This window comes from Chanos chanos, chromosome 4 (assembly GCF_902362185.1).
Source record: "Chanos chanos chromosome 4, fChaCha1.1, whole genome shotgun sequence".
NCBI lineage: Eukaryota > Metazoa > Chordata > Actinopteri > Gonorynchiformes > Chanidae > Chanos > Chanos chanos.
The window spans coordinates 9,843,563-9,859,425 of NC_044498.1; the positions used below are offsets into that span (position 1 = coordinate 9,843,563).

Here is a 15,863-nt window from a genome sequence, read left to right on the forward strand (position 1 = left end):
CATATGTGTTACCTCAAAATGGACGGAAAATTTTTGCTAAGAACAAAAGGTTTTGCAAAAATAGTCAACATCATTGACATTCCTTTTTGGAATTCAGTAACAACAATAAATATTCCTAAGATCTGACCAGATACCAGCCAGAATTAAACCGTAAACAAACCTTAATAAGTACATTTTGAGTGCACTTCAGGTTCTGTCACAGGTAATAAATGTTTATCGGAAGGTAAAGTTTCAACAGAGGCTTTACTTGTCAGAGGTCAAGTTTCAGCACTTAACCAGCACCAGTGGTTCTGGTAATTGGCTAATGAGTGCTCAGTTAGTGTCTGCTCTAATCTTTTTATTACACTGCTAAATAAGCATTACTTACAAGGAAGCCTGAGGAGTTGTCAAGAAGACAGCGGAATCTACACACGAAACTCCTCTCTAGGAAAGAGGAGTTCTCCGGAGGCAGCTGGTCAGGATTGTAGGTGACCAAGGAAGAGCTTGTGACAGGTTCTCCATCTGGGGTGGGGGTGAGGGGAAGATGGCAAAAACCACGGTTGGTTAGATTTTGACAATGAATTATGGTAAGGTTCTGTTTTAGCTGCATTTTGCTCTGCACAAAATGTCTCCCAGAAACACCGGTATAGGTCTTTACAGTGAAACTACGATTAATGAGGTGAGTGTGTTCCACAGAAGGTGAAAAGAGAGTTGTAAGATCACCCTACAGATTTTCTACAGATTTTGAGTGCGGTCCCCACATGTGTAGCTTTCACTCTGTGCCTGTCTCTTTCTTTGATACCCTCTCAGTTTGTCTGGTTGTGCTGTCTTGCCCGGTCCTGTGGTACAAGTGAAACTCACCTAATTAAAGTGGACATGTGTGTGTTCTCTAACATTTATCTGGCAACTATGGGAGCTCCTGCTAAAGGTCACACCATGCCTCTCCCTCTGCCTTGCAAATGGAATACTCATAGGCTCACACTGAAAACATGTCCAAATACTTTTAGTTCCACACACACACACACGCACACACACACGTGAGCTTGTGTGTGCGTGTGTGTGCAGGCGCGTGTGTGTCTGTATATGTGTATGATGCAGACTGACCCGGTGGGGTCTCCTCTGGTTGGACAGTAGAAGGAGGAGGATTCAATGCCCAGTGAAGGTTCCTCCTGAAGGCCTGCTGATCCTCAGTGTGAATGAGTTCAAACACACTCTGGTGCATCACATCCGTCTGGGAGAGAGACAGAGAAACAAATAGAGAGGGAGAGAAAGAGAGAGAGAGAAACAGGCAGAGGCAGAGAGTTGAAGGTGAACAAAGGTGTAACATTACATTCAGTTGCTATTATGTTGAAACAAACATATTAATCGCATTTGTGCCGGCTGTAACAAGCCTGTAGGACACAGTAAGAACATTACTCAAGCATTGTCGTCATGTCATATCTCTGTTGTGACTAGTTTCAATTCTTATGCTCTTACCTAAAGCTCTACCAATGTCTAGCAGACTCCAATTCCTGGTGCATTGGGTGAGGTATTTCTAGACACCTATTCACCCATGTATGAAACACTGATCATCTTCAAACATTCTTAGGTATTTGTATTTTCCCTTCATAGGCCATTGAATAAATCTTAGAACTATTGGTAGTCTTGGCCAACCCTTGGATGAATTCGTAAGCAAATTACCAAAAATTGGATCACATACCAGTGGCTTGTGCTTCAATCCAAAGCCTACTTAATTAATCTGACTCAATCCATAATGCTTCAGCCAAACAGTTCTCAAGTTAGGACAGAGTAATAGATTATCTGTCTGTCCATATTCTCCTCAGTTATAAGTTCTGTACTTAAAAGAAATCTATTAAACTGACTTGAGAGAACACAATATACTTGCGGCAGTGCAAAAACAAAACTGGCCTCCAAGTAAGTCATTTAATGTCAATGAACGCATAACTCAACAACCATAAATTCATGTTTTTTTTTAAGAAATATATTTACATATTAAAAGAGTTTCACAGTATAATTTACACTTTGTCTAAACAACTTTGTCGCTTCGAAGCATCAAATATCGATACACATGGGTGTGAAAACACAGTGCTATTCAAAAGATTCTCCAGCACTCAAATAATATTAATGGCATTAATCTGACTGGAATCTGATATATCTGGAAGGCAGGAGAAACAGCAGGATGTGTGAAAGGCTAGATAAAAATAGAGCTGTGACTGAAACCTATGGCATGATTAACCTGTATCTGACCCGTACATCTTATCAAACACTTATCCACTGACTAACCCTGGCTGGATAACCTCAAAGTAGAAGCATCCTGTGGTTTCCTCAGGCAAAAATTAGTCACTACAGCAATCTCACAAAATTCCAGCAATTATGTCGTAACCTTAGTTTGCAGCGATAGAGTTGGGCGATGTCTAACGAACTGGCGTACGGCCACGTCTAAAGTGAAACATTGCGATGGACAACGATCTGAGTACTGCGCGCTGATTTGCAGAACAAATTTATCGGGTTGTGTTCAAGAACAGCACTGGCATTTGACGTTTTCAGCTGTTAATCGTCAACTTTCAATTACTTGACAATGGACAATAACGGCTTTTCTGACAAAATGTATTTGAGGTTCAGAATGTGCAGAGTTCGCTCTGTAGGTAAATTTTAATCCCCAGTTTTGCGATACAAATAAAGACCCGCCCCCTGATTTACTGAGGCAGGCGCAAACCAGGTAGATTTAAAAAATAATTTTTATGTTTGTGCCCAAATTAAAACATGCTTTTACTGAGCGGTAAATTAAATAGGCTGTTTTTCCTTTAGTAAATCAGGCGCAAGGAGAAATGATAATAATTAGAATAAACCTGTCCTTCATTTTTGCACTCTCTTGCTGACACTCCTTAAAATACGTATTCATCAGTTGTATGGCTCAACTCGATTCCCGGGGGAAATCCCCGCAAATAAGTAATACATAAGAAATAAGAGATATATTTTTCTACGTTATAGCGGAGACATTGGAATTACAGCGTGTGTGTGGCAGGGTGCGCCCTGCTGTCGGTGTGGACTAGGGGGAATCACGATCCTGGGATCAACATCGTGATGGCTGTCAGCCATCGGCGACGGACGATGGCATCGTCTATCGGCCCAACCCTACAGAGCGGCTTACAGTTTTGGACAGAGATGATCCTTATATGCTACCAAGGATGATTCAAGATGATGACAGACGTAAAACGCGTCAATTACCATTGAAATGGGTTCAACCGTGGGCCCATTCATATCAATAGATTAGTTAAGATTAGGATAAGAAAATCTGCAATGACTTAGCACAAGTTAACTTTGATATTTCATAAACTGGAGCTCTATAGTCTGGTGGTGACAGGGTTAAGGTGAAAAATTGGACACCGGGGTACAGTTAGGGGTCTAAAACCTCAAAGTTATGAAAACCTGACACAGAAAAAAACAAGATAAGCAAGCATGCCCTCTAAAGGACACAATTAAATTTGAGGGCCCTTCAAATCAGCAGGACTAGGTTAGGTCACAATCAGGGTTAGATAATCCATGTCACAATGAATTTAAGAAGAAGTTTAAAGTCCATAACTGGTGTTGGAACAGAGAACAAAACGCAAAATCTGGCCAGCTGAACAAAACCCAGATTTGAAGGTGGGTGCTACCCCGTCCCAGAGTGGTGAGGATGGAGCACAGTGGGCAGAGCAGGGTAATCTGAATCATGCTGACCCACAGACTGGTCCTCCGATCAGAAGGACTTACCTGATGGAAGCCCAGATAATCCTGAATGGTGTGAGAGCAGTAGAATATGATCCCTTCACAGGTGATGACCAGTACAAATCCATTGAGGGCCTGAGAGGATGAACAAACCAACAAACAAATACACAACGTGAGATTCTCAGTTGCGGGTGGATGTTTCGTCAGCAGTTGGATACGATGATCCTATTTACCGTGTCTCACAACGCAACACAGGTGTGTTACTATTTCGGAGGACCAAGCAGGCTTAGACCGCAACAACTAGCCACTGTTTTGAGTGTCAGAGCATTTGCACTGGTTCTGTAATCTTTTGACCATACGTAAACAAACACAAAATCTGTGCACATACTTTCAATCTGGCATGTTCAGAGGCAATATAACAGGGAAGTGAGAGAAGATTTAAAGTCAGCTTACAGTTTTAATGTAAAATCAAAACATTTGCTTTCAAAAAGACAAACTGTCAAATGGAACACAAGACATAAGCCACTATTCGTGTGTGTGTGTGTGTGTGTGTGTGTGTGTGTAGCAAATGCTTGTCATGGCTGCTTTGTTTCAGCATCCATTTTCTGAGTGGCGGAGTGAGTGTGTGCAACCCCCATTTCCTACCCCCAGAGCTGCAGAGCATAAGGATTTGAACGATTCAGTGCCATCTGTTGTGTCCTAGGCTCCTATCTGTGATTACTCTAATCTGATCCTAGGTTTCCAAACAAACAGACATGTAACACTTGTACCGCCCACAAAGCAGTTTGGTTTATGATATTTTTATGAGCAGTGATAACACGGTTAATATATTTTGGATCCGTGCACTCAGCTTAAATGATGAATTTATCAGATGTGGGCCTTGCAACTTTACCAGCTTTAGGACATAAAACAGACAGAAGGTGACATTTTTGACAACAATGACATCAGTGATTAAGCTGAGATGATATGAGACTAAAAATCTGAACAAACTGACCAAAACTCCATAGACTTACAATAAACTTTGCTATTTAGGCTGTCGTCTTGTCAAACTCGCTGTGTTTCAGTTTAACTGAACTGTGCGGAAATCGTCTGTGGACTGTGGTTCTTCTCATTCACTTAAATCTGTGTCTCTGTCTCTCTCTCTCTTTTTTCCTCTCAGACCCCAGCACTGCAGGAATCCTGCCGTCTTGTAGAAGATATCAAGAAGCAAATTTGCTCCAGATATTGAATCTGACAGGGATATGATCCTCAGTCTCTTCCTTTTATAGTTTAACTATCCCTGGGATGAGTTCTGGAGAGCTGCTTACAGAGGCAGTGAAAACACAACTGACAAAATCAAGCTAGGATTTGACCACACACTAACAAACATGAAAACCCCTCAGCAAATGTACCACTCAGCAATGCCAGGACTTATGAGTAGCACGTGACACAGTCGGCCTATGTTGCGTAACTCTACATATGGTCCTTTGTGGTCTTCGAAAACAAACAAACAAACAAAAAAAAAACTATATATATATATATATAATTGTTAGAACCTACCTCGTTTGCCTGATATGAGTTCTTGATTAAAATTTACAAATCTGTTTACAAAAACAGTTTACAGTGCTACGTCAATCATGAATATCTGCACTGTGAGAAGTTTGGTTGCTCTTCACTTGAACAATGTTTGGTGTGTTAGCATATGTGTATGAAATATGTGTTCTGATAATCAGGGAATTAGATATTAACAAACAATAATACCACAATATCGATTACATCAATATCATTAAAAACTATCCGATCACTTCTGGTTTTATGTGTCCTTTTCACAACCCAAAAGAGAAGAATAATGAGTATTCCAGTGAATGCCTTGGACCTAAACATTATTTAATGTTGTCTACAGTTGAATAATAAAAAAAAAAAACATCGTGCGGAAATCCCATCATCTCTGGATTCTTTCGTAAAGGCGAGATGAGGAGACATGAAGCGAGGCGAGCGGGGTGCAAAACAGGGCCATCGCAGAACCCGAGGGCCCGGCCCAGTCTTTTCGTTTTTGCATGACGTGTCACTTGAAAAACAAACCCAGAGGAGACGGACGGGGTCAACGATACATCCGCGTGGGCCTTCGCCAGAGCCGTGACTCACGCTTCGTTATTTCGGCTCTCCTGCGGGGTTGAGAGGCCGAGGCAGACCGACTCCCGTGTCAGCGAAGCCTCGTCATCGCGCTGAGCACGTCCGTTCAGACTAGACTCTGCCTGGTCCTGATGGCTGTCACGTCGAGCAGCCGCGTGTCGCTAATGCCTCCGTTACCCTAACGCGGCCCCAGATTCTGCCATTCAGTAAAAGAAAGCCCGCATAAAGCCAAAGGAAGTACTGAAAACTCGCCAGCCCTTTCCGCAGACATGGAATTATCCTCCCAGTATACATTTGTGTGCAGCCCAGTGTAACATAAACCAGATAATGTGGGGTTGGATGGTTCCAGATTTTTTTTTTTTTTTTTCCTCTTCCTTCTCCTCCTCTCGTGAATACATGTTTACAATCAATCAGGCATGGCTCTCTCTGGGCTTTAGACTCAGCTCTGGGGAGTCCTCTCTAAATGTTTGGCTGGTTAAGCTATAATGTACTGATGGGTAACAAGCTGTCTGTAAAGGCCTGTCATTTCTGCCCCCACAGGCCACAACTACTCCAAGCATTGGGCTCCAATGCCCATTAAGTAGCCGAAGGTCCCTGGGAACCAAACTGAGTTATTCATTCTTCTAGACAGTGGGGGCTCGGAGAATTTAGAAGACGTGGCCGTTCCCTTATCTCCAAGAAGCTCCCTGTCATCGGCATCCCACCAAACACACATAAACACACACACAACAAACTCTCCATCTTCTTGCGCGAATGCCCACATAGTACAAACACACACTCGCAGCGCTGGAGTGCAGCTCTGCTGCTTAGTATAAATATTTAGGCTCATCTGTCTGCAGAGAAGCACACACCGCTCTCCCAGGGGGGTCAAGGCTTGGGCAGTCACCAAACATCTCGATCAAAAATGTATTTCTTAATGTTTTATGGGCCGGTGCACTCGGACTAGTCCAGCAGGAGCACTACAGCACCACAGCTACCACCATCAGGAGATGAGGCGGTGGGGGGTGGGGGGGGGGGGGGAGTGAAAGAGAGAGAGAGAGAGAGACAGAGAGAGAGTGAGAGAGAGAGAGAGAGAGAGAGTGTAAAGGGTGGGGCAGGTGAGGGAAACAGAGAGCAAAAGGGATAGAAATATTAAGGAAAAAACAGGAGAAGGAAGGGGAAAAGAGGGTGAGAGAAAGAGAGAGAGAGAGAGAGAGAGAGCAGAAGAAAAAAAGATAAGAGGGAGAAGGAGAAACGGAAAACGCGCCGACAGTTGTGTTTGTTTTCAAACTTGTCGAGCTGTTTGGTCTTGACGACAGCTGTCAGATGGAGTGACAACAAACAATGACAGAAGAAAATCAACAGACAGAAAACGACTGCAAAACAAAATGCCGGTTACACCAACTCGCTCTTTTCGACCAACAGGAAAACAAGCCTGCAATGTTGCTCAATGGTTTTAGCAGCATAAAAATGCTATGGAAAAAAAAAAAAGAAAAAGAAATTATGACCGATACCTTAATACATGTTCGATCTATAGAACATATTGTATGTGGCCAATATTAAAGAACACTTTGTCTGCTCATTTTATCCTCTTTTCAATAATAGATGGATTCACAGTCTTGTCTATAATTCATAGGGCTGCGTCTGAAATGGGAACACGGGGCAGAACTGGTCAGAAATAGCCTCTCTTTTCTCCTCAACTCCTCTCCACAGCCCTGTCATCAAGAACAAGTTCTATTTTCCTCTCTTCCTGTCCTTCACTTCCATTCCCTGTCCTGCTAGAACAACTGCAGCGCATTGGATCCCAAGCCTTCTTCCCCTTTTAGTTCTGCTCTCATTCTTCTCTCGTTCTCACCCTTTAGTCTTTATTCCTGTCTTTATTCCTGTCCTTCTCTCACCGACCGACTCTCTCTCTCTCTCTCTCTCTCTCTCTCTCTCTGTCTCTCTCTCACCAATCTGGAAGCCTGAGGGGAAAACTCTTTCGCTGTTAACTATTTGTCTAAGTGCCATTCTTTTTGACGAGCGGGCACGACGCGGAGTAGGCCACAGGAGGAAGACATCTCCCGCGTTCATCCCTCAGGGTCCACAGGGGGGCCACGATGACGTTACTCTGGCCTAATTAAACAAAAGTCTCACTACTCCTTTAAGAGCTGAGGGACAGACTCAGTCAAACGGTCAAACCAGATTGCTGAATCCCCCATGCATTAATGTATACATGTCCAAACTAATTACCCTCAGTAGCGTTCTCTCGGCGAAGAAAAGGGCTGTTACGTTGCGCACGTACGGGGAATTAAGTCCGACACTTCCACAGTGGTACTAACTGTGTTTACGTAAAATTTAACCGAGGCATACTTCTTGACGCATGTTATTTACATTAACTTGCATTCTGGAGGACGAGTATTTCGTCGCCATTTAGATGTAGATGAGTGCATGTCCACTGTATGGCAACATAGTCTGTGAATACAGAAGTGGTCTCTAGTTACCATTAGCCATGCTACAGAGAACATACTGCACCGTACCAATGACAGGAAAAAGTCAAATATGAAGCAGTAAGAATCATTTTCAAGGAGAACAAGAGCATCAATCAACTGATAACATTTTCAATTAATCTTTTTGAACTTCGGTTCCAATAAATCCACTGGAAAGTTCAGAGTGTCTTGTATATCAGACTTTCAACATCTAGACACTCCAAAACGTTTAGCATATTTATTGGTGCTGATCTTTCAAAAGATTAATTGAAAGTTCAGTTTTGTTTATTTCACTCTAGATAAAGAGTCAAGAGGGCTTGCATTTTTCTCCCCCTACAGACTTGGAGTCAGCAAAATTTTGAGATAAACTTTTGATTGCTTTAGTTAATTTGACACTTTTTACATAAACTTTTTGAGAGAAAGCAGCTGCTCTCAGAAAGAGAGAGAGAGAGACAGAGTGGAGTGAGACAGTGTGACAAAACAAAAAGTGAAATATTGTGTACCTCCAATGTATGTCAGGATATTTAAATTCTTTTTACTTTTCTGCTTTTTGAATCTCTCTGTGTCATAGACATATGCAGACCTTGACCCCCTCATAATGACAGATAGACCAGACCATTTCATATACACAGATTTAGACACAGTACTAATGCCCCAAATACCAACCTGCAGCAGGAGTTCCCCCTCTGGCATCCAGCCATCCACCAATCCCGTTGGCTTATTGTTGTCATGGTTACTGTTGTTGGCCGTCAAACCGTTGCAAGTGTGGTTCTTCAGGGCAACTGATGAGAGGGAGAGAGAGAGAGTCAGTGAGAGAAGTGGGGGAGAGAGACAGAGAGAGAGTGTGAGACAGACAGACAGAGCGAAGGAGAGAGAGAGACAGACAGAGAGAAGGAGAGAGAGAGAAAGAAAGAGAGAGAGAGAGAGAGAATCACTGGAATAATGTTTACAAAGCACTGCTGTGACTGCCAGGGAGTAGTACACTCAACACAGTGTGCATAGCAAACAACCTCATTAACAATTCAAAATTACCATAATAGAACAGCACATTCTCCCTCTCTCAGACCACTTACCCTACCAAGAAACAAGCGATACTCATTTTCTAAGAAAAGAAAGTGCCATCATGATAACCCCCCTGATATGATGGCACAAAAATGAGTCGATAGCAAAGCTGAAAATACCCAGAATGCACTGCTCTCTTTTACCTTGCCCAGTGTAGTGCATGTGTGCATGTCTGAATGGCAGGGACTAGGCTAGGCAAACTAAATGTCGCTATGCTCGCTTTCCTCAGCCCATGTTATTTTTAAGCTCTGCTGATGTGTTTGCAAATTCTCATTATAACTGAGGCTTGAGCCACTGAAGCGTAGACCACAGAGGGAAGAATGAATGAGAGAGAGAGAGAGAGAGAGGGGGAGAGAGAGAGTGAGAGAGAGAAGGCAGAGAGAGAGAGAGAGAGAGGGGAGAGAGAGAGAGAGAGAGGGGGAGAGAGAGAGGGGAGAGAGAGAAGGCAGAGAGAGAGAGAGAGAGAGGGGAGAGAGAGGGGGGGGGGGGGAGAGAGAGAGGGGAGAGAGAGAGTGAGAGAGAGAAGGCAGAGAGAGAGAGAGAGAGAGAGAGAGGGGAGAGAGAGAGAGAGAGAGAGAGAGAGAGAGGGGAGAGAGAGAGAGAGAGAGAGAGAGAGAGAGAGAGAGAGAGAGAGAGAGAGAGAGAGAGGTCTCAGGAGAAAGGTGAAAAGACTGAAGAGCAACATAGAAGAAGCACAGCAAAAGCAGTGCTACTGCATGTTTTCAAAATTCATACAACAGAACTTACCACCTAACAATAAGACAATCTCAAACACCTCAGTGGGAAAAAGACACATTCTATCATGACACAAACAGGCAGTGGTGAAAATGAAAGCAATTGCAGAAAAAGAAAGACTAACCCCCCTCCCCCCTGTCCAAAAAAAAACAATACAAAAATCAGAACAACAACAACAAAAAAACTATACAAAAATGCTAAAGAAACCATTTAGAATTTTTGAGACAACTACAGTAATAAAGAAAATGGCTCTAAGTCTAAGGCTGGATCAGAGGGGTAGTTGTGTCTTGGCTGCAGAGTTAGATAAGGACAACTACAGCATCAGTCCTCTATAAGTCAACTACAGTAATAAAGAAAATGGCTCTAAGTCTAAGGCTGGATCAGAGGGGTAGTTGTGTCTTGGCTGTAGAGTTAGATAAAGACAACTACAGCATCAGTCCTCTATAAGTCAACTACAGTAATAAAGAAAATGGCTCTAAGTCTCAGGCTGGATCAGAGGGGTAGTTGCGTCTTGGCTGCAGAGTTAGATAAGGACAACTACAGCATCAGTCCTCTATAAGTCAACTACAGTAATAAAGAAAATGGCTCTAAGTCTCAGGCTGGATCAGAGGGGTAGTTGTGTCTTGGCTGTAGAGTTAGATAAAGACAACTACAGCATCAGTCCTCTATAAGTCAACTACAGTAATAAAGAAAATGGCTCTAAGTCTCAGGCTGGATCAGAGGGGTAGTTGTGTCTTGGCTGTAGAGTTAGATAAGGACAACTACAGCATCAGTCCTCCGGGCATCGCGCTGTATTTGCTCAGGAGCGCCTGGCCCACATCTTTTTCCAAATTGCTCCCTCTCCCGAGTTCTCCTTTGCTCACAGTACATTAACTTTTCTCCTCTCTCCCTCTCTGTCTCTCTATCTCTTACTCTCTCTCTTGCCTCTTGCAAACACACACACACACACACACACACACACACACACACACACACACACACACACACACACACAAATAAACAAAAAAACATGTATGCACACAAAGTAGGAGCTTTCTGAAATTAAGACTTGGTTCTTAGTTTAAAGATTCAGTTTCATATAGGCTGAACATTTTCAGGTATCTTTGGTGGGCGACGTAATTTTTATATTTTTTGAATTCCAAATTGTGTTTTTCTGCCCAATACAAGCTTTTATCATGCATACATTTTTGTAAGACGTGGTATACACTGAAAAGCTGGTGACTCGGATACACAGGGTGTGACACGACAGCAGGGACTGGCTAAAGAATAGTTTGGGGTTAAAACAGAGTTCACGCAAAAGAACACTGTGTCAGCGCATGATGATGTTCTTGGAACTCTATGTAAGATTGTTTTAATTAATCAATCACAGGAATGTTGAGGAACTGTGTCATGACGGGAAGCCATAGTTGAAAAAAAAAAAACAAACGTCGGGGAAAAGTGAGTCACGATATGGCAATATTCTTGAGTGCTGAATGTTTCCTATGTTCAGGAACCAAAAATATGTTTCGAATGGACTTGACGTTTAACCCGTATGGTGAATTTTTTGCCACTTTGGAGTGGGTGCAAAGCAGGAAAGACTTTTCAATACTGAACTCGGCAACAATGCAGTTAAAGCAGAAATGGGCTGGTTTCATCATGAATAACCCAACCAGTGAAGCCAAGTAACATTCAGCGGCCAGATGGTCAACTGACATGCCTCACAGAGCTTTCTCTTAAAACCTGGTACCCAGCCTTATCAACAACACAACCCTTTCAGGGCTGGGCCATCTGAGAGTGCTGTTCAAAATGGGCTTGGCTGACGGAAAACCAGAGGAATCCATTGAAATCTAACCTTATCCCGAGCTGCCGGGCAGAGCTGGAGCAGATGGACTGACCTCTACACTCCAGGGGTAATGCGGGGAGACAGGTAAAGTCCACAGAGGAGAAAGGGGACATCACAGAGAGGAAAAGGATTGACACTTTACACTTGTGTGTGACGCGGAAAACGCATTAGCGCGCAGTGAAAAGAAAGGTCACAAACAGGTGTGAACGCCTCGGAAGTTGTCAGCTTTTTCTTCGTCCGGGATGGAAGGGACTTTGGGGCTCTTCTGTTCAGCTTTTCAGAAGATCAGATCAGGGAGGCGTCCCTTCTGCTCCTCCCTACCACCAAAGACATCACTGCGATTTGAAACTTTTCCAAACACTTTTCCAAAACCACTACGCAAACAAATAAAACGTCAGAATTATAGAAAATATATCTAAAATTTGCATTATGAGTTAATACTATGGCAAAGGGACATTTCAGGACAACTTTTAAAATGTCAAGAGTGAAGAAAAAGAAAGAAAGGAAAGAGACATCTGTCATGGATTCACAAGCCGTGCTGTTAAGAGCTGATATGACGTCTGTTCGCGTTCATAACCTGTCTTCCTCATTGACCCTTGACACTTTCAATAAGGTTTAGGCTTGACCTGTCACCACCGTTGACCTCTGTACCATGTTGAGACATGATGTAATGAATGGACCTTGAAGAGGAGTATGACAGTGTGGGAAAAGGCTTGAGTACCATTGGATAGAGGCAGTGACATAGCAGTTCATCTCTGTCTGGTATTGTTGAGCATTGTGTTGGGGTGTCAGACACAGTTAATCACTTCACAATAGATATACATGCACTTCACAATAGACATGTCTACTGGTCACTGCCCAGCACCCATCCAATGGTCACAGGATCAGGGGGGTCCAGCTTTGTCTGACAGACATAGGCTGTGAGCTTTATAAGACACCCGAAATGAAAAGCTTTCTTTTATTATGCCGGTAAACAACCACAACAACCAACAACAACAACAACAACATTACTATTATTATGATGATGATGATGACGATGCTGATGATGATGATTATTATCATCATTATCAATAATAATAATAATAATAATAATAATAATAATTATTAAGAATGCTGTAGGAACTCAAATATACTTTGCTTAAACCCCAGTAGGCCATTGCCCCTTTCTTCATCTGCACAGATTAGACGTTGTTTTGACTCAAACAAATGTCTAGGGACGAATGTTAACTGCAGATAGACGGGGGAAAAAAAAGGATTTCATGGGAGATTTGTCCCTGTGCTTTTCGTTCCCATAGCCTGGAACTGAATCCCTCGGCACAGGGCAGAGGGGCTAAAGACCCCCAGCAGACCAGACGTGATACCCAGCATGCAAGTCACAACTCTCCCCAGCTCCAGAAAAACATCATTACATACTGCAGAGAGCAATCTTACGCCATAACAGACCACCCATTCACTGCTCATAAAAACCACAGCTCATTATGTGGAATGCTTTAAAGAGGACTCATCCTTTGATCTGTTCAAAAACACTGGGCCTTCTTTTAAAGATTTGTATCCTCTTTTTTTTTTTTATTTTCAAAGAAAGATTTGTGAAATCTTCTGTGAGTGTAGAAACTTCAACAAAAAAAAAAAAGAGAAACAAATCTTAAGGGGACAAGTGTGGAAAATTAGAAACAACACAACTAGGAAACAACGTCTGATTCTAATCGAAGTGTTCAATCTCAGTCAGACACATTTAAAATCATTGTCAACAGCTGCAATTCATGGGGAAAATGTTAGAATAACTTTGACTGTGATGTGCCAGCACTGATATGGATTTGGCAGAGGGACACTTTGAAGGTGCCAAGGGCAATGACAATGTCAGTCAGACAGTGCAATGCCACCTCAGGCCAGGACGACTGTGGGAAAATGCCTTGTTGCTAGCCCACAGTTGGCAGCACTGAACAAAAGGAAAAGTGTTTATGTGCGGCAGTTTGATCAGGCTGATATAATAATGCCCTTATTAAAATGTCAGCATAATGTTTTTCTTAGCACCAATATACCAAAGGACTAAACAACTCATAAAATGTCAAGATCAACAAACTTACTATACAATTTACATAATGCCACAATAAATATCTGTTTATTTGCACTAAGCACAATATAATTCTATAATAGAAAGTTATACAAGTAAATGAGCTGGAGTTAAACCAGAAATAGCACCCACATTCTACCACAAATAAACAAAGCAACAAAAAGTCCAAACATGTGTCTATTTATTTAGCATTAGCATTCATGTGGCTTGGTTGGACTTAAAACACAATTAACACATTTTATTATTGGTGTTACTGAACCAAAAATGACTAAAACAGAAGGATGCCCAGGGACATGTAAACATATGCAGATGATTGGCTGACATTTTAAACAGCTTTAACACAGGTTTACTCAACCGGCATTAATTTAACCAAACAGGAAAACCAAACAGAATGCTTGATGAGAAATATGTCAGATGTGAACGGGGGAAGAGGACTACGTCATATCGATGTGAGATTGCGGTGTACAAAGGCTCAGGGAAGGATGAAGTCAAATCAACAGCTAATTTCACTAAACCAATCAACCAAAAAGACCTTTGGGGACTGACTGAGAAGAAGAGCTAGCGTAAAAAAGGGGAAACTCTTTCCCATTTATCTAGCGCTGAGTTGTTACACCATGCCCCTCCAGCTTCCCACTCTGAACAGGCCATATACCCTGTTAAGAAAATACCACACAGAAGCATTCAATCTATAAGGTTAGTCAATTATCCTTTGAAACTTCCTCCAAAGCAGCGCGATGCTTATGCGTTTTAACTATATTCAATTCTACCCACGTAAATGATCCAGACATGTGGACTCATTCACTGCAGTCTTGTGAAGATACCACAGCAGGATGGATGAGTCCATTCAACCATACAGTAAGGCGGGAATGTGTTCCGGAAGCGTGCAAAGTCTGTTGACGTACATTACATGACATCTCAGTTAGCGATTCCCCTTAAAGTCTACTCTTACTTGTCCCTTGGTTTTGTTGGGATACTTCCCCCCCACCAGTCTGTGGGGGTTAACTCTGTTATTCCTGCCTGGTTGTAGGTCACTGCACATTGGGGCTTAGAGCATGTGGAGCAGAGTCACAAGGGAACGCATTGATTGGTCGCACTTGATGAAACTCAGATTAAATATACTGGTGCAATTAGCTGGCTCCTACATAAACCGGAGGAGGAGAGTGACTGTCTCTCAGCTTCAGACCTGCTTTTAATTAATGTCATCTCGAAATGTTTGTAGAATTGTCATGGATATTACATTAATCACACAGTGACATGGTGTTGCATACTGAAGTCAAACAATGTAATGTAACCATTATTCCAAGATAATTCTTTTCATTATTCTTTATTTAAGCTTTCTTTCATCAGGTTAAACTGATTAAGATTCAGAGTACCAAGAAAGCAAAAGTAATACGAACAATGGCAAACAGTCTCATAAAATACACATATACGGAATCATAAGTCTCCCAAAAGGCTGCTATGAAATATCAGCACCACCACAACATGTTCCTAACCCTTGAAGTCATATCTATCTACCTATCTACCTACCTACCTACCTATCTATCTATCTATTGAGAGAGGACTCACACCCACACACACATTTCACTACTAAATGTTTTTATGACATTTCTGTTATGTGATCCTGGTATCGATCCAAGAAATCAAAATGTCAGAGCCACTTGAGCCGAATCTGTCGAACCTGAGTGTCCGCTGCTGCGCTGCTGTGGACAGGGTTGATGGGGTCTCTTCTAAGCTAACCTCCACACACACACACAGAGAGAGAGAGAGTGAGAGAGAGAGAGTGAGAGAGAGAGAGAGAGAGAGAGAGAGAGAGAGAGAGAGAGAGTGAGAGTGAGAGTGAGAGAGAGTGAGAGAGTGAGAGAGAGAGAGTGTGAGTGAGAGAGAGAGTGAGTGAGTGAGAGAGAGAGAGAGAGAGAGAAAGAGAGTC

General features: G+C 42.5%; 1 protein-coding gene across 1 annotated transcript in view; it reads right to left on the reverse strand.

Moving 5' to 3' along the window:
• ahr1b (aryl hydrocarbon receptor 1b) overlaps nt 1-15,863 on the reverse strand; it is a 43,146-nt gene that overhangs the window by 11,374 nt on the left and 15,909 nt on the right. Inside the window, exons 3-6 of the mRNA XM_030770411.1 lie at nt 8,913-9,028; nt 3,733-3,822; nt 1,084-1,210; nt 368-501 (exon numbers count right to left, since the gene is read on the reverse strand). Of these exons, the coding sequence (XP_030626271.1) occupies nt 368-501; nt 1,084-1,210; nt 3,733-3,822; nt 8,913-9,028 (467 nt within the window). The remainder of the gene's footprint in view (nt 1-367; nt 502-1,083; nt 1,211-3,732; nt 3,823-8,912; nt 9,029-15,863) is intronic.